Source organism: Bos indicus, chromosome 8, assembly GCF_029378745.1.
Source record: "Bos indicus isolate NIAB-ARS_2022 breed Sahiwal x Tharparkar chromosome 8, NIAB-ARS_B.indTharparkar_mat_pri_1.0, whole genome shotgun sequence".
NCBI classification, from domain to species: domain Eukaryota; kingdom Metazoa; phylum Chordata; class Mammalia; order Artiodactyla; family Bovidae; genus Bos; species Bos indicus.
The window spans coordinates 22,499,779-22,518,843 of NC_091767.1; the positions used below are offsets into that span (position 1 = coordinate 22,499,779).

General features: G+C 42.0%; 1 protein-coding gene across 1 annotated transcript; it reads right to left on the reverse strand.

Annotated features, from left to right (window-relative positions):
* Positions 1–9,866: 9,866 nt before the first annotated feature.
* LOC109562651 (interferon tau-1-like) lies at positions 9,867–10,454 on the reverse strand. Its single transcript, XM_019965677.2, has one exon. It carries the CDS (start codon positions 10,452–10,454, stop codon positions 9,867–9,869), a length of 588 nt encoding a protein of 195 aa, XP_019821236.1.
* Between the last annotated feature and the right edge of the window lie 8,611 nt (positions 10,455–19,065).

A 19,065-nucleotide genomic window follows, 5' to 3' on the forward strand; every position in this document is an offset into this window, starting at 1 on the left:
TCTGGTGCATGTAGGTCTGAAGATTCTAATTCCAAGATAATTAATTGTCTTTCCAGCACCACCTCACTCACAAGGTGGTTATCACCTCCAGTAGCATTTTTCCTCTGGAATGACAGTGTCCTCAACCCAACCTCTCTGGGCCTCACCCGTGAGGGCTGGCTAACCACATCCTGAGAACTTCAGAATTCTACTGTGGAAGGACTTGTCTCTTTGTTTGCAAAATCATTCATCTTCCAGGATCCCCACCCTCTCCCAGTGCATGTTTGTGTGAAGGAGGGGAGTTCTCAGTGATGACCTCCTTTTCTTCTGCTCCGTGTCCCCAGGTATCAAGTGTTAGCAGCCCTCAGATGCTGAGACCTAAAGTGTGGAGATCTAAGTAGGTGGAGGCATTATCCAATGGCAATTGTTACACCTTTGGTAGACAATTTTTATTTTGCCACTATAGCTTTTATCGTTCAATTCTTTTACTTAAAGAGTTCAAGATTTGTTTTGCTCAGAATTTCTGAGTTGGCTATATGGAATTAATTGATGGTGTTATGTAGTGTTGAAAGCTTCTGTCACAGAACTCAGTGCCCTTCAGTTGTTCATTCAGTCTACCTCCTTCTGTTGGGCTGACTTTTCGATGCATCTCTGTCTTGTGGTCAGAATGCAGAGCAGTGAGGCCAGGCTGTGTCAGGGAGAAATAGCCTTGTTTCTTTACTTACTCATGATGTTTTGTTTTATATTTAAAGAACGGCAAGAAAACATTTAAGAACTTATTTTTTGCATATTGATTTCCTGGCTAGTTTGTCTCTCCTACTGCATTCCTAAACATTTCATCCTAGGGTTAATACAAAAGTAAGGAAAAGAATGGCAGAGGGCGTCACCGTATTTTCTGTAATTTTAAACACTAGAGATTGTTTTGTTTTTCACTTCAACTCTCCTGGAAGGCAAAACTTGATAGTTGTTTGTGGACAAAAATAAAACAAAAATAAGTTTGAATGTCATGAAAGAGAATATAGGCAAATGTCTTTTTTGCTGACAGTATGGCAAGTGTAAGTTGAAGAAAGATCAACGAAAAAATGGAAGGAATCATAATATTTGAAAGTTGTCAAACAGTCTCAAAGACAGTCATGTGCACGTGCTAAATTGCTTCAGTCATGTCTGACTCTTTGTGACCCTGTGGACAGGCTCCCCTGTCCATGGGATTCTCCAGGCAAGAATACCTGAGTGGGTTGCTATGTCCTCCAGTTATCTTCCTGACCCAGGGGTTAAACCATGGACTCTTATGTCTCCTGGATTGGCAGGCGAGTTCTTTACCACTGATGTCACCTGGGAAGCCTCCACAAAGATGGCCAGGTGAGACCAAAAATTGTACATGTATTCTTGCCCCCAAAAGGGACCCCAAAGTGTTGAAAGAAGAAAGAAATGGAACAAAACTTATTCAAGAAACGAATTAGAGCGCCCTCTCATTTGTCATTTGGAGAGAAGCAAACTAAAGACAAGCCTGTAAATTGAGGCAGAGATTTGATAGACTAGGCTAAATTGAAGCCCTTCCCCACTCACTGGGCAAACACACAGGCACACACGCAGGCATACCCATGCACACATGCATGCACACACTCATGGACACATCCTTGTTAATTCCTGAATTAAAATTGGATTACCTTAATAGTTCTCAATTCTACCCAAATAGGAACACCCCAGGCTATTCGTTGGCAATAGTTGTCTTCTCTGAAATAAATCCCTTTATTTGTGGCTATGTTCTATTTTACAGTGAGACAATGTGGAAGGGATGCGAGTGCAGTTATTATTAAAAGGGAATAATAAATCTAAAGCAAGGCTTTAAGTAGGGAAGACAGGACTCAGTGTCATGAATTTTCTCTCTCACATCCATTTTGTGTTTTCATTTAGACACTTTCTATTTGACCCAGAAAATTTAATGAATCTATTCTTATAGTTTTAACAAAAAGTGTTTTGTTTTCCCACTAAACTTTGGATTTGTCACTCCAAACGGATATCAAATAAATAAGAAACTAGTTAAAGGCTGAGGTTATGAAGGGATGTAAAGACTTATACACATGTACATACTTATGTACACATTTTAATACATATAAAGATTCCTTTTCTTTGTGTCAAGAAGAAAATTTTTCCTGGACTCTGTACTGCATTTTTCTCTCCTTACCTTATACATAGGAGGTCAGAGTCCCTCAGCCCCTCTAGATTTCTGTATTTTGTTTACTGTTTTAATCAGAGCAGAGGCTTGTAATTATGAGTGCATGAGCTAATCAGTTGTTTCTGCTCTTTTGAGGACATTCATTCAGGTTCCTGAGGTTACATTTCACTGGGACCACAGGTCATGAGAAATGGAGTGTTTCCTGCCATATCAGTAAACCAGGATGACAAAGTCATCAGTTTCCAGCCCTCCAGGGTGCTCAGGAAGGAGGAATATACCCCTGGTCTGACAGCTATCAGATTGGAGCCACTCCCTAAGGTGAGCCCAAGGGAACTCAGGATGTGAAAAATGCAAGGCTCATGGCCCCAGGATAGGTGAGATGCATGAAAAGAATGATTTCAGTGAGCACACACTCTTGCATCTTCCCATACATAGCAAAGTGCTAAATTCCTTTACTTGAGATATCTGGTTTTCTCTACTTCACAAAAATACTTTTGAGGTTCCGACTACCTGCCTGTACTGCAAACTTCTATACAACCTGACTCCCCCTCTCCCCCCACCCCCCAGCTCCTTGGAGCACTTCTCTCAGGGTGACTTGAAATACTGTCTCCTGAATTCCCACCAAATAAAACATAACTCTCAACATTTAGGTTGTGGCACTTTTCTTCAAGTTGATAGTCAGCAATAACATACTAGACATCACTGTTTCTTTCCACCATTTTTTTATACTAGATCTATAGTCCAATGGCAACCCACTCCAGTACTCTTGCCTGGCAAATCCTGTGGACAGAGGAGCCTGGTAGGCTGCAGTCCATGGGGTCACTAGCAGTCGGACACGACTGAGCGACTTCACTTTCACTTTCACTTTTCACTTTTATGTACTGGAGAAGGAAATGGCAACCCACTCCAGTGTTCTTGCCTGGAGAATCCTAGGGATGTCAGAGCCTGGTGGGCTGCCGTCTATGGGGTTGCACAGAGTTGGACACGACTGAAGCAACTTAGCAGCAGCAGCAGCAGCATAGTCCTCAATAGGCTGTGCTAATACCCCGACCAGGAATCCTGTTTCTTTCCTGTGCACTTAAATGTGAAGATTCTAAACCAAGATAATAAATTATATTTCCAACACTGCCTCACTCACAAGGTAGTTTTCACCTCTAATAGCATGATTCGTCTGAATGACAGTGTCCTTCGCCCAAACTCTCTGACACTCACTCGTGAGGGCAGGCTTACCTCATCCTGAGAAGTTCAGGATCTACTATGGAGGGGCCTGTCTCTTTCTCTGCAAAATCATTCATCTTCCAGGATCCTTACCCTCTCCCTGGAATGTTTCTGTGAAGGACCCGAGTTCTCAGTAATGACCTCCTCTTCTGACCTGTGTCCTCAGTTATCAAGGGTCAGCAGCCAAGATGCTAAGAGCTAAAGTGTGTTTTTCTTTATGTGTGTGTGTGTTAGTCACTTATTCATGTCCAATTCCTTGCATCCCTATGGACTGTAGTCTGCCAGACTCTTGTGTCTATGGGATTTTCCAGTTAAGAATACTACTTAGCTGGAGGCATTATCCAATTGCAATAGTTACATCTTTTAGGCAATTTTTATTTTGCCACTGCAGCTTCTATCATTCAAACCTTTATTTAAACTGTTGAACATTTGTTTTCCTCAGAATTTCTGAGTTGGCTATAGGGAATTCAGAGGTGGTGTTATATATTCTTAGAAGCTTGTATCACAGAAACCAGTGACCTTTAGTTGTTCATGTGGTACATCCGAATATTGGGCTGACTTGTGCATCCATCTCTGTTTTGTGCTAAGAATGCAGAGCCATGAGGCCAGGCTGTGTCAGGGAGAAATAGCCTTGTTTCTTTACTTATTCATGCTATTTGGTTTTAAATTTGAATAACCATAAAAGATTTAAGAACTTATAATTCTATAGTGATTTGCTGGTCAATGTTTGTCTCTCGCCTCCTGGCTTACGTTCCATTTCATCCTAGTGTTAATACAAAGGAAATAAAAGAATGACAGAGGGGCTTCACCTCATTTTCTGTGATTTTCAAGACTGGATATTTTGTCTCTCATTTGATCTTGCCTAGAAAGCAAAACAGTAGTGTTTGTGGGCAAAAATAAAACATATATATATATCTGAATGTCATGAAAGTGAAGAAAGATAAGTGACATTTCTGCTGACAAATGGCAAAGTGCAAGTTAAATCTAAAAAAAGCTCAGCCAAACAGTGGAAGAATTGTAGTATTTAAAGGATGTTAAACAGTCACAAAGACAAGCTGGTGTGCGAGCAAAGTCGCTTCAGTCATGTCTGACTCTTTAGGACCCAGAGAACAGCCTCCCTTGTCTATGGGATTCTCCAGGCAAGAATACTGGAGTGGGTTTCCATTTCCTTCTCCAGGGGATCTTCCCGACCCAGGGATCAAACCCAGGTCTCTTATGTCTCCTACAGTGGCAGGTGGGTTCTTTAGCACCAGTGCCACCTGGGAAGCCCCACAAAGACAGCCAGATGAGTCCAAAAATTATCCACGTAGTCTTGCCCCCCAGAGTCTCCCCAAAGTGTTGAAGGAAGAGAGAAAATAACTCAAAACTTACTTAATATACAGGAGAAGGAAATGACAATCCACTCCAGTTTTCTTGCCTGGAGAATTCCATGGACCAAGAGCCTGTGGGGTACAGTCCATTTCAGTTCAGTTGCTCAGACGTGTCTTAGTCTTGTAACCCCATGGACTGTAGCATGCCAGGCCTCCCTGTCCATCCCCAACTCCCAGAACTTACTCAAACTCATGTCCATTGAGTCGGTAAAGTCATCCAGCCATCTCATCTTCTGTCACCCCCTTCTTGTCCCACCTTCGATGTTCCCCAGCATCAGGATGTTTTCAAAGCATCAGTTCTTCACATCAGGTAGCCAAAGTATTGGAGTTTGAGCTTCAGCATCAGTCCTTCCAATGAATATTCAGGACAGATTTCCTTTAGGATGGACTGGTTGGATCTCTTTGCATTCATTGGGACTCTCAAGAGTCTTTTCCAACACCACAGTGAAAAGCATCGATTCTTCAGTGCTCAGCTTTCTTTATGGTCCAACTGTCACATCCATACGTGACTACTGGAGAAACCATAGCCTTGACTAGATGGACCTTCGTTGGCATAGTGATGCCTCTGCTTTTTAATATGCTGTCTCGGTTGGTTGTAAGTGACAAATGTGGTCCACTGGAGAAGGCAATGGCAAACCACTTCAGTATTCTTGCCTTGAGAATCACATGAACAGTATGAAAAGGATACAGTCCCATGGAGTTGCAAATGGGTTGTACTCAACTGAGCAACTGACATGTATTTAACCTAGAAATTAGAGCTGTCTGAGAGTGTCAGTTCCTAGGCAGATTGATAAAAGTCTGGGGTCCCCAAGGACGAGAGAGGGGTCTGGCGCTCTCCAGGAAGATATAGGGTCTGGAGTTCTCAAGGAGGAGAAAAAAACAACTTTTTTTCAATATTGCTTTGTCTTAGTCAATTGAACAAGGTACCTTGCTCAAAGACATGTTTCTCCTTAACAACAACCTGCTGACTTATCTTAAGATGTACATTATAGGAGTGGGTGTGATAAGATCTTTCTATTGTTAGTTCTCATCCCATTATCTTAAAATGTATATTGTGGGAGTGGATCTAGTAAGATCTGTAAACCTTGAGACTTTCTTTTCATTTATTGTAATAACCAATTAAAAAAGTATATAGCTCCCTCGCTAAGGCTAGTGAGTGGGCCACTGTCCGTCCCCCTTCTGATGTCTATGTCTGAAGCTTTCTCTTTCCCTTTTTATGCTTTAATAAAACCCTGCTATACAAAAGCTCTTGAGTGATCAAGCCTGGTCCCCAGTCCCGAAGCTAAATCTTCTTCTTTGGAAATCAGGAATAAGACATCGTTTATGGTAAGCTGTCAGCCCTCTCATCCATTAATTGCAGAGAAGCAATCTAAAGATGAAGTCTGTAACCTGAAGCAGAGATTTGAGAGATCTAGTCTATATTGAAGCCCTTCTCTGCTGCTTGATCAGTAAACCCATACACACACTCTCTCTCTCTCTCTTCCAGGTTAACTTCCTCATTTACAGTATGCGATTACCTTACTAGTTCTCAATTGGACCCAAGTAGGTACACCCCAGGTTATTGATTGGCAACAATTGTATTCTCTGAAATCCCCTTATTTGTGTCTGTTTGTTCTCTTATAGACTTTCCTGATGGCTCAGACAGTAAAGGCGTCTGCTTACAATGCAGGAGACGCCGGTTTGATACCTGGGTTGGGAAGAGCCCCTGGAGAAGGAAATGGCAACCCACTCCAGTATTCTGCCTGGAGAATCCAATGGACAGGATTCTCAGAGGCTACAGTCCATGAGGTCACATAAGTCGGATACGACTGAGTGACTTCACTCTCTCTCTTACTACTCAGTCAAGGTGGAATGGGATGCAAGTGCACTTATTATTCAAAGGGACATTGAGAATTTTCTTCTGAAGTCAAGCAACTGACAATGTACACTTTAGGAAACAGTTAATGCACCTTCAAACAAGAGCTTTTTCCGCTGATTCCCTTGCATTTTCCTACCCAGAATGCCATGATCAAGGCTCCAAGGGTGTTAAAGTATGTAAAGAAAATGATAATGTATCATCATTATCATTATCATTAGCAAATGAATGTAACCTTGGCCAGCTGAGCAGCCTGGAAGCCAGAAACATATCTTGACATTTCACTCCACACAGCTTCCTTAGCCCAAGACATGTCCTGCCTGAAGCTGGGAGTATTTTCCTCTCTAAAATACAAAAGCTAAGGAAGCAGGCTTTTTCAAGTTATTGGTGTCAGCTCTTTCCAGGAAAGGTCCTCCTTGAGCTCTTGTAACAAGGACATTCATTCCCAAAAATATTCATCTCAAGAAAAACAATAACCACTTATTTAACAGTTTCTTAAAAGGCTAGAACTTTCCCTCAAACTTTTAAGTGGTGGCTTTGCACTGTCAGGGCTTCCCTTGTGGCTCAGACAGTAAAGAATCTACCTCCAATGTGGGAGACCCAGGTTTGAACCCTGGGTGATCCCCTGGAGAAGGAAATGGCAATCCACTCCAGTATTCTGCCTGGAGAATCCCATGGACAGAGGAACCTGGTGGGCTGTGGTTCATGGGGTGGCAAAGAGTCGGCAAGACTGAGTAACTACACTTTGCACTCTTAAGGGAAAATTGATAGCCAGAAGCAGAAAGAAACAGGAAAGAGCTGTATGAATGGCTGGTGCAGGGGAAGGACCAGTGAATCTGGAGAGCACACTGGGAACTGCTACATTGTGAGGAAGTAGCGGCATCCTTTGTTTTATCCCATTTCCCAGATAATTGCATTATTTACACATTGAAGGTTTGTGACAACCCCATGTCAAACAAGTCTATCAATGCCACTTTCAACAGCCCTTGCACACTCACTGTCTTTGTGCCACACTGCAGTAATTCTCAGGATAGTTCAAACTTTCACCAACAAAAGAATTTGAAGGTCCAGTTGATCACTGGTGATTTTTAGCAATAAAGTATTTTTTAAATTAAGGTATATATGTATGATCAGGCCACTCAGGATGACTGTTCTCTTACTCTCTGTACATCCCCTGCCCTACCAGTACACCCTATGCACATGACTGGCTTTTCTCTGTACTTGTCCCAGGCCCCAAATTTGATCTTTTTTATCAAAGGGGTGGTGAAGGGCGTGTCCCTCTACTGCTTTCCATGATAACTAATGAGCCCACCTGATCTCACTCCCACTAGGACTAGCAATCTCCTCCCCTAACCCCCTCTCCAACCTTCCCCATTCCCCACTTCCCCACCCTCTATTCCCCACCCCTCCATTGCTCTCAGAATGAAGCCTGTCACCATGTATTAGTACTTCCCACCCCCAGTGCACCACTCATGGTGGGGTGTTGCTCCAGACGTGTGAGTGCCTCCCATCCATTACACCATCCCTGTCTCTGTTCTTGATGGCAGATTCTTTCTTTGGTCTCGAAGCTGGGCAAACATAGGTCTTGTAAACTGCAGGGTACAACCCAACAATCGGTGGCAGGCAGGAAATGGCAGAAACTCCTGTGAGCGGCAAGATTCAGGACAGCAAATGGAAAGTTATTGGGGGCATCCACCAGCATGTGGGGCCCAAAAGTTGCTGGGTGATCCTGAGGTGGCTGTCCACTAACCGAGGGGGCCCAAAAGTTGCTGGCTGTAATCCCCAAACTGTAGGGTACTCCTGAGGTGGCCATCCACTACCATATGGTGCCCAAGAGTTGCAGGGGGAATCCCCGAAGCACCAGGGAGATCCCTGGGTGGCTGTCCACTAGGACATGCGGCCTTTCGGGGGCTGTCCTTGTTGAATGGGGGCTGCCCAGAGATCTGGAGAACAATGGCCTCTGCTAGCTCTGCTACTGTATCAAAGTGAGCCTTTTGTAATTGGTTAAGCCAGCTTTCTGGAAGGAATTGGTATTTCTCTTGTGCCTTTGCCATGTAAGTGATCTACCTGGCTCTCTGGAACTAATGGTCTGTGATTTCCAAGAGTAAAGAGGAAAAAGTGCTTTTAGGTAAACTCTACAGAAATAATTGTGTTTAGGTAACATCTATCTAAAAACGTCTCCCTGGATTTTGGTAACTTGAAACTAAGTTAAGAGAATTCATTGACTTTCTGTGCTGTATGCTTAGTTGTGTTGCACTCTTTGGGACCCCGTGGGCTACAGCCCTCCAGGCTCCTCTGGCCACGGGGATTCTCCAGACAAGAATACTGGAATGGGTAGCCCGGCCCTCCTCCAGGGGATCTTCCCAATCCAGGTTTCCTGCACTGCAGATTCTTTACCAACTGAACAAGCAGGGAAGCCCAAGTATAGTGGAGTGGGTAGGCAGCCTATTCCTTCTCAGAGGGATCTTCCTGACCCAGGAATCGAACAGGAGTTTTCAGCTCTGCAGGTACATACTTTACCAGCTGAGCTATCAGGGAAGCCCTGCAGGCAGCTTAGAAAGATATATAATATTATTTGTCTCTCCAGCATCATTTGGATCTAAAGCTTCCTGTGTGAGGACATTCTTTTCCTTTACTTCTCTTTGCAGTCTTTAGTATAATTGAAATAAAATAATACTGTTTTTATGTCCTCTTCTCTGTAAGACTGAGAGTTTCCATGCAGTAGGAACTACATTTGCTTTATTCACTTGTATTCCTTGGTGAGAATTACACAGTATGTCACGTAGGTACTCAATGTATATGCATAATATGAATGGAATGAATGAATAAACAAATGTAACCACCCATTCTTTAATAAAGTTTTAAAATGGGGGCATGGATTTTCACTTTTGAGCAAAGAAACTCATTTTCTTTGATTTAATAAATAGAATAAAGTACAAATTGAAAAACACAAAATCATAAACATGTTTTAGAAATTTTAATAGATGTACAAATGAAATGTAACTTTACAAATTTCCTAATATTTTAAGTATGTTAGATGCAAGAAGGAATACATAAATCAGGAATAGATAACATCAGGGGAGGCATCACTTAAGGACTCATACCCCTAGGCTAAATACTTTTATATCTACTTGCTTATTACTGCCGACAAAGTATCAGCTAAAGTAATTCAATGAATTCAGTGACTGAAGCAGAAGTCAGAGTCTTCTGAAATGAACACAGGTGAGTGTACGAGGGTGATGTGGCATCTTAGTCGGTGAGAGTCATCTCAAGATGAGTTCAGATCTCCACCTATCTTTCTTAACCTTTCTTGCAAGCTGGTTGATGAAGAGAGGGCTCTTATCATCTCCACTCTGACGATTTCCCAGGCGCAGTCGCTGTATTCCTTCTTTTTCAGGTACACATGGATGCCCTGGAAGTACTTCTTCACGGTCAGAATGGGGCCCATCCTTCCCAGGGCAGAGTCTTTCTCTTCCATCACCTGCCCCAGGCAGGCATCCAGGTCATCCAGCTGCTGATGGAGTCCAGTGCAGAGCTGCTCCAGGAGGGTGGTGTTCCAGGCAGCAGACGAGTGCTCTGTGTGGAAGAGGTTGAAGCACTGCTGGAGCATCTCGTGGAGCACAGAGATAGCCTGGTCCTTCTGGAGCTGGTCACCCTCCACCATCTCCCAGGGAAGACCAAAGTCTTTTCTGTCTTGCAGACAGGAATGAGTGGAGAGTCTGTTCATTTGGGCCAGGAGCCTGAGGTTCTCCCTGGCACCTAGCATGTGGTTCTCAGACAGGTAACAACCCAGAGATCGTCCCGGGCTGTAGCTGACCAGCACCAAGGCCATCAGTAGAGAGAGCACAAAAGCCATGGGGAAGATGTGGCTGCTGCTGGGCTGGCTGAGATGGGGTCTGGGTGAACCTTCAGGTAGGTTCTCTGATGATGATCGTTCTAAGCAAGACTTTTAAATAGGGAAGACAGTATTCATTATCCAAAAATTTCTATCTCACTTCCTGGTTGTGTTTTCATTTAGATATTTTCTATTTGACCTAGGAAATGTAGTCAATCTAAACTCTAATTTTTACAGTAGAAGTTTAATTTTACCAATAAAATTTGGGTTTGTCAATGTAAATGTATATCAATTAAATGAGAAACTAAATAAAGGCTGAAGTTATGTAAGTATGCAAAGACTTATAGATGTGTACATAGTTATTATGTACAAATTTAGGTATAATATATGTAAACATTCCTTTTGTTTATCTTATGTCAGGAACATAGTTTTCCATTGATTCTTAACTGCATTTTTCCCTCCTTATCTTACACATAGGAATGCAGAGTCACTAAGGCCATGTTGATTTCTATATTTTCTTTTCTGTCTCACAGAGGATAAGCTTGTAATTAAGGGTGAATGAACTACTCAGTTGTTTCTGTTCTTTTGAGAACATTCATTCAGGTTCCTGAGATTACATTTCACTGGGGCCAGAAGGTCATGAAAGTGGAGTATTTCCCGCCATATCAGTAAACCAGGATGACAGAGACATCAAGAGTTTCCAGCCCTCCAGGGCGCTCAGGGAGGGGGAATACACCTGTGGGCTTAGTTGATTTCAGTCGCTGAGTCGCATCCGACTCTTTGTGACCCCATGAATCGCAGCACATCAGGCCTCCCTGTCCATCACCAACCCCTGGATTTCACCCAAACTCATGTCCATAGAGTTGGTGATGCCATCCAGCCATCTCATCCTCTGTCGTCCCCTTCTCCTCCTGCCCCCAATCCCTTCCAGCATCAGACTCTTTTCCAATGAGTCAACTCTTCACGTGAGGTGGCCAAGAATTGGAGTTTCAGCTTTAGCATCATTCCTTCCAAAGAACACCCAGGACTGATCTCCTTTAGGATGGACTGGTTGGATCCCCTTGCAGTCCAAGGGACTCTCAAGAGTCTTCTCCAACACCATAGTTCAAAAGCATCGATTCTTTGGCACTCAGCTTTCTTCACAGTCCAACTCTCCCATCCATACATGACCACTGTAAAAACCATAGCCTTGACTAGACGGACCTTTGTTGGCAAAGTAATGTCTCTTCCTTTGAATATGCTATCTAGGTTGGTCATAACTTTCCTTCCAAGGAGTAAGCGTCTTTTAATTTCATGGCTGCAATCACCATCTGCAGTGATTTTGGAGCCCCCAAAAATAAAGTCTGACACTGTTTCCACTGTTTCCCCATTTATTTCCCATGAAGTGATGGGACCAGATTCCATGATCTTTGTTTTCTGAATGTTGAGCTTTAAGCCAACTTTGTCACTCTTCTCTTTCACTTTCATCAAGAGGCTTTTTAGTTCCTCTTCACTTTCAGCCATAAGGGTGGTGTCATCTGCATATCTGAGGTTATTGATATTTCTCCCGGCAATCTTGGTTCCAGGTTGTGCTTCCTCTAGCCCAGCTTTTCTCATGATGTACTCTGCATATAAGTTAAATAAGCAGGGTGACGATATACAGCCTTGATGTACTCCTTTTCCTATTTGGAACCAGTCTGTTGTTCCATGTCCAGTTCTAACTGTTGCTTCCTGCCTGCATATAGGTTTCTCAAGAGGCAGGTCAGGTGGTCTGGTATGCCCATCTCTTTCAGAATTTTCCACAGTTTATTGGGATCCACACAGTCAAAGGCTTTGGCATAGTCAATAAAGCAGAAATAGATGTTTTTCTGGAACTCTCTTGCTTTATCGATGATCCAGTGGATGTTGGCAATTTGATCTCTGGTTCTTCTGCCTTTTCTAAAACCAGCTTGAACATCTGGAAGTTCATGTTTCACATATTGCTGAAGCCTGGCTTGGAGAATTTTGAGTATTACTCTATTAGCCTGTGAGATGAGTGCAATTGTGCAGTAGTTTACGCATTCTTTGGCATTGACTTTCTTTGGGATTGGAATGAAAACTGACCTTTTCCAGTCCTGTGGCCACTGCTGATTTGTCCAAATTTGCTGGCATATTGAGTGCAGCACTTTCACAGCATCATCTTTCAGGATTTGAAATAGTCCAACTTGAATTCCATCACCTCCACTAATTTTGTTCGTAGTGATACTTTCTAAGGCCCACTTGACTTCACATTCCAGGATGTCTGGCTCTAGGTGAGTGATCACATCATCGTGATTATCTGGGTCATGAAGATCATTTTTGTGCAGTTCTGCTATGTATTCTTGCTACCTCTTCTTAACATCTTTTGCTTCTGTTAGGTCCATACCATTTCTGTCCTTTATCAAGCCCATCTTTGCATGAAATGTTCCCTTGGTGTCTCTAATTTTTTGAAGAGATCCTCTAGTCTTTCCCATTCTGTTGTTTTCCTCTATTTCTTTGCATTGATGGCTGAGGAAGGCTTTCTTATCTCTCTTTGCTATTCTTTGGAACTCTGCATTCAGATGCTTATATCTTTCCTTTTCTCCTTTGCTTTTCACTTCTCTTCTTTTCACAGCTATTTGTAAGGCCTCCCCAGACAGCCATTTACCTTAATAGTTCTCAATTCTACTCAAAGAGGAAAACCCCAGGGTAATGGTAGACAACAGCTGTATTCTCTGAAATCTATTTGTGTCTGTGTTTTCTCTTACTACTGAGTCAAAGTCAAAGGGATGCAAGTGCAGTTACTATTCAAAGGGACATTGAGAGTTTTCTCCTAATTATAAATTCAAGCAACAGGATCTCATACTGGGAATGGAATTTAAAAACTGACAATATATTCTTAAGAAAGATTTAATGCACCTTTCATCAGGATCTTTTTCTTCTGACTTCTCTTACATTTCCAGACCAGAATGCCAGATTCTAAGCCTCCAAGTCTCTAAAGTATGTGAAGTGAATGAGAAATCTGGTACCTTTGCCAGATGAGCAGCCTGGAAGCAAGAAGCACATCCTGATCTTTCAGGCTGCTCATCTGGCATAGGTTCCTTAGCCCAAAGACATGTCCTGAGTGAAGCTGGAAGAATTTTCCCTCTCTCATATGAAAACCAAGGAAGCAGGCTTATTCAAATTACTGGCATCAGTTCTTTCCAGTAAAGATCGTCTTTTAGCTCTGAAGAAAATGTTAATGGAAGAAGACAGACTTCTGCCTAGAGGAGCAAGATGCCTGTTCTACAGACTTGGTCAGTGTCCTAGTCCATCTTGGCCAGTAGATGGCACTCTTCATGTGTAATTATTTCATAGCCTCCAGAGGAAAATGGATCCTGATTTCTAGTTCTTTTTTGCCAAAAGGTGTTGTTATGGTATTACAACAAGGACATTCTCTCATTCCCAAAAATATTCATCACAAGAAAAAGAATAACCTCTTATATAAGCATTTCTGAAAAATCTAGAACTTTCACTCAAACTTTTATTGATGGCTTTGCACTCTTAAGGGGAACTTATTAACCAGAACCACAAAGAAACGGGATATAGCTGTGTGAATGGCTGGGGCATGTGAAGATGGAGTGAATGAGGAGAGCTCACTGGGAATTTCTACATTAGAGTAGAAGTACAGGCATACTTTGCTTTATCTTGTTTCACAATTAATTCCAATTTTAACAAATTGAAAGTTTGTGACAACCCCGTGTCAAGCAAGTCTACTGATGCCGTTTTCCAACATCCCTTGCACACTCCCTGTATCTGTAGTAATTCTTAGGATAGTTCAAACCTTCACAAACAAAAACATCTGAAGGCCCAGATGATCATTGGTGATTTTTAGCAATAAAGTATTTTTTAAATTAAGGTTTGTATGTATGGTCAGTTCTCTGTTGTCTGTTCTCTTACTCTCTGTATATCCCCTACCCCAGCAGTATACCTATGCACATGACTGGCTTTTCTCTGTACTTGTGTCCCAGCTGGTGATCTTTCTTTTCAAAGGAGTGGTTAGGGGCGTGCCCCTCTACTGCTTTCCCTGGTAAGTAGAGCAGGGAATGAGCTCCCCTATAACTGGCAAAATCCCTCCAATCCCCACTTCCCCATCCCTTAGTCCCCAGTCCCCCCATCCCTCCCAGGACAAAGCCGGCCACCATGTACTTCCTGCCACCAGTGCACCACATATGGTGTAGTGTCACTCCAGGACCTTGCTTCAGACGTGTAAGTGCCCCCATCCATTAAGCTAGTGATGTCTCTGTTGCTGACACCAGTTTCTTTCTTTGTCTTGAAGCTGAGCAAACAGGCTTTACAGCCTGCAGTGTACAGTCTAACAATTGGTGGCAGCAGCCAGGAGACCACAGAAACTCCTGTGAGTATCAAGATATCGGGAAATACAGGATAGGGGGTGGAAAGTTGTGCAGGGCATCCACTAGCATATGAGACCCCAAAGTTGAAGGTATTATATAGAAGTTTTACAACAAAGGCTATCTGAACAAGGGTAGCCTGAACATCAAGAGATTATTGTGAATTAAAGAACACCAGATATCCCAAATTAAGGAATTCAGCATTTTTCTGCATATGGGAAAATGGAAGCGCCTGGGCTCCATCCCTTTCGTGCATCTTGGCTATCTTGTGGTCACTACCCTGTGTTTTCCACATCCTGAGTTCCTCAGGGCTCATCGTACCGAGTGGCTCCAGCCTGATGGCAACCAGATCACAGGTGTTCTTCTCCTTTCTGAGTGCCCTTAAGGCTCAGGAATTCACATTTGGAGGGGGGAATTGCTGATGACTATGATATCCTTGCTTACTGATATGGCAGGAAATATTCCAGTTCTTAATAGCAATTTGGGAAACTACCCCTATGCTAGAATTAAAACATTTTTCTTTTCTCTCTGCCTTTTCTCTCCAGAAATTGGGGACTTGAGTTCCAAGCAGCCTAATCAGATGAATGGGAAAGTCTGTCTGCTGGCATGTGCAAGAATCTCAGTATTTGGGGAACCAAGAAATCCACTGAGGCAGAGCTGCCTCACCATACCTGCCTGGTGGCTCAGACAGTAAAGAATCTGCCTGCGTTGCGGGAGATGAAGGTTTGATCCCTGGGTGGGGAAGATCCCCTGCAGAAGGAAATGGCAACCCACTCCAGTGTTCTTGCCTGGAAAATCCCATGGACAGAGGAGCCTGGAAGGCCACAGTCCATGGGGTCGCAAAGAGTTGGACATGACTGAGTGACTTCACTTTCACTTTACCATATTTAAGCTCTAACTCTGTGGAAAACAACCTATGAAGTGTTTTTAAATGTTCATTTGTATGATAATTCTTAGAACATTTTCACCTTATTGTACATTTGTGAAACCTGAAGCTCAGAGAAGTTAGGTGAATTTCTAGGATCACACATAATTGCTGGCAGAATCATGATTCTACACAGAACCCTATATTGCTTGTTATAAGCAATTTTAAAAGTTTCATTTTAGAATTCATTTAGTTTAGAATTAGAATTCATTTAGTTTTAGAATTCATCAGTTTCATTTAGAATTCAAGTTTTAAAATAAGCTTTGATCCCCAGATTAAATAAATGTCTTGTTTCCTTGTGTTCTTTTTATTGGTGCATACTATTATAAATATATATAGCTGTTTTAACCTATTGTTTACCTTTAGTTTTGTAAAAGAGAACTTCCTTGATCCAGTTTTACTCCTCCATCTTATGAAGGAATCACCCCAGACTATTATAATCATTGTAATTTGGTTATCTGTGCTTACCCAGGAGCTTGTGATTTTCATAAAATTGATGCTCCACACTAAGGATGAAATAAATAAACTTAATAAGGAAGAATGCAAATAATGTTAGGAATAGAAAAATTCTTGGCATACCTATCTTTTCTAGAAAATGAAATGAGATTATAGTAGTAATGCTAAAAACAGTGTGATAAAGGGAAATTAGGTGAACAAATGATTAAATTTCAATTCTGAAATTGAAATATCTGTATTAATTAGATTTAAGATAAAATATATATCTATTAACATGATGAAAAAAAATTTCAGTAGATGGTTCAAGATGAATACTTAGTAATCTAGAAATTGAGTGTGTGTGTTAGTCACTCAGTCGTGTCTGACTTTTGCGACCCCATGGACTGTAGCTCACCAGGCTCCTCTGTCCATGAAATTCTCCAGGCAAGAATACTGGAGTGGGTAGCCATGCCCTTCTCCAAGAGATCTTCCCAACCCGGGGATTGAACCTAGGTCTACTGCATTGCAGGCAGATTCTTGACCATCTGAGCTACTCTTCTCATCTCATATATCAGTTCAGTGGCTCAGTTGTGTCCAACTCTTTGTGACCCTATGGACTGCAGCATGCCAGGCTTCCTTGTCCAGCACCAACTCCCAGAGCTTGCTCAAACTCATGTCCATCAAGTCAGTGATGCCATCCATTTCATCCTCTGTCGTTCCCTTCTCCTCCTGCCTTCAATCTTTCCCAGCTTCGGGGTCTTTTTCTAAGGAGTCAGTTCTTTACCTCTGGTGGCCAAAACATTAGAGTTTCAGCATCAGTCCTTCCAGTGAATATTCAGGACTGATTTCCTTTAGAATTGACTGGTTTGATCTCCTTGCAGTCCAAGAGACTTTAAAGAGTCTTCTACCAGCACCGCAGTTCAAAAGCATCAATTCTTTGGCACTCAGGTTTCTTTATGGTCCAACTCTCACATCATACATGACTACTATAAAAACCATAGCTTTGACTAGACAGAGCTTTGTTGGTAAAGTAATGTCTCCTCTTTTTAATATGCTGTCTAGGTTTGTCATAACTTTTCTTCCAAGGAGCAAGCGTCTTTTAATTTCATGGTTGCAGTCACCATCTGCAGAGATTTTGGAACCCAAGAAAATAAAGTCTGTCACTGTTTCCATTGTTTCCATCTCTTTGCCATGAAGTGATGTGACCAGATGCCATGATCATAGTTTTCTGAATGTTGAATTTTAAGCCAGCTTTTTCACTCTCCTCTTTCACTTTCATCAAGAGGCTCTTCAGTTTCTCTTCACTTTCTGCCATAAGGGTAGTGTCATCTGTATATCTGAGGTTATTGATATTTCTCCCTGTGATCTTGATTCCAGCTTGTGCTTCATCCAGCCTGGCATTTCACATGATGTACTCTGCATATAAGAGTACATATCATATATGACAGTAAAATCTTGATGGAATGGAGAATTGGCATTGAGATTGGGTTTAAAAAGGAGAGAGGGGATCAGGGGTAACATTGTAACCATGAGAAATAGCTAACCAAAAAAAAAAAGTTGGTTTTTTAAAAAATATATATAAGTTTTTAACTTCAAATGATAAAGGACATGGCTATAGAGACTTATCTGGCAAGTTGACTGAATGAAGCCTGATCTCAGAATTTCCTCACCCAGAAACCAATAAAATAAGGAAAATTAAGTAAAATATACAAAATACATAAGCAGCCATCAAAGAAAGGAGAGGAATAATATTTGAAAAGCATTCGGTCTTGAATTAGGGAAGAATAGTATAATAGTTCATTTTATGTCAACTTGGCTAGGCCACAGTACCAAGATACTTAGTCAAACATTATTCTAGATGTTTCTGGAAAGTAGGTTTTACATGAGATTATGGGAATTTGACATTTAAATCAGTACACTTTGAGTAGTGCATATTATCTTCCATATTATGGGTGGGCCTCATCCAATCAGTTGAAGGCCTTAATAGAAAAAGATTGACCCTCCCAGGAATAAGAAGAAATTCCTCCAGATACTGCCTTTGGACTCAAGCAGCACAGCTCTTCCCTGGGTTTCCAGCCTGTGGCCTTCCCTGCAAATTTTGAAGTTGCCAGGACTCCATAGTCACCTAAGCAAATTCCTAAAATTACTCTCTCTCTTTGGTCCCTGCTGGTTCTGTTTCTGGAAAACCCTGACCAATACAGGCTGGGAAGCCAAATGTTTTCAAATCTTCTCCATCTACTAAATTTCCCCATCCTCCCTTCCTCCAGAAGGGAGAGCAAGACAGCAAAGGACAGAAGTCTGTTGAAATTTTACTCAGTGGCTGGCCAGCCCCAAGCTGGAGAGCAGCAAATCCAGATGCTGAGTGAGTAACCTCAGGAAAAGATTGGAGACAACCCCTCAGCCCCTCCACCACACGTACACCCAGTTACAGCCCCTGCTACCTTAGCAATTCACACACACTTCCCAGTGAAATACCTCATTGAAAATACTGATAACAGAAATTCCTCTCAGCTTATACCATATTTAATACATTTGAATTAAGAAAATGTCACTAAGCTCTCAGCTTATACCATATTTAATACATTTGAATTAAGAAAATGTCACTAGGCTCCCAGTAAAACTGATACTGTTAATTCACACTCCTTAGCTTATATCACACATCTCTCTTTTGCTATCTGGGCAGGATTTTTACTACTGGGTAAAACAGATGTCAAGATTATTATTCATCTTGACTGTAAGTCAGAAAATTATGATTGTGTTTTTCCCTAGTTTGTCATTTGGATGGGTAAATGATGAAGCACTGATTGAATTTATACTTTAACTATAATACCTATTTTACTTCCCTGGTGGCTCAGAGAGTAAAGCATCTGCCTACAATGTGGGAAAAGTGGGTTTGATCCCTGGG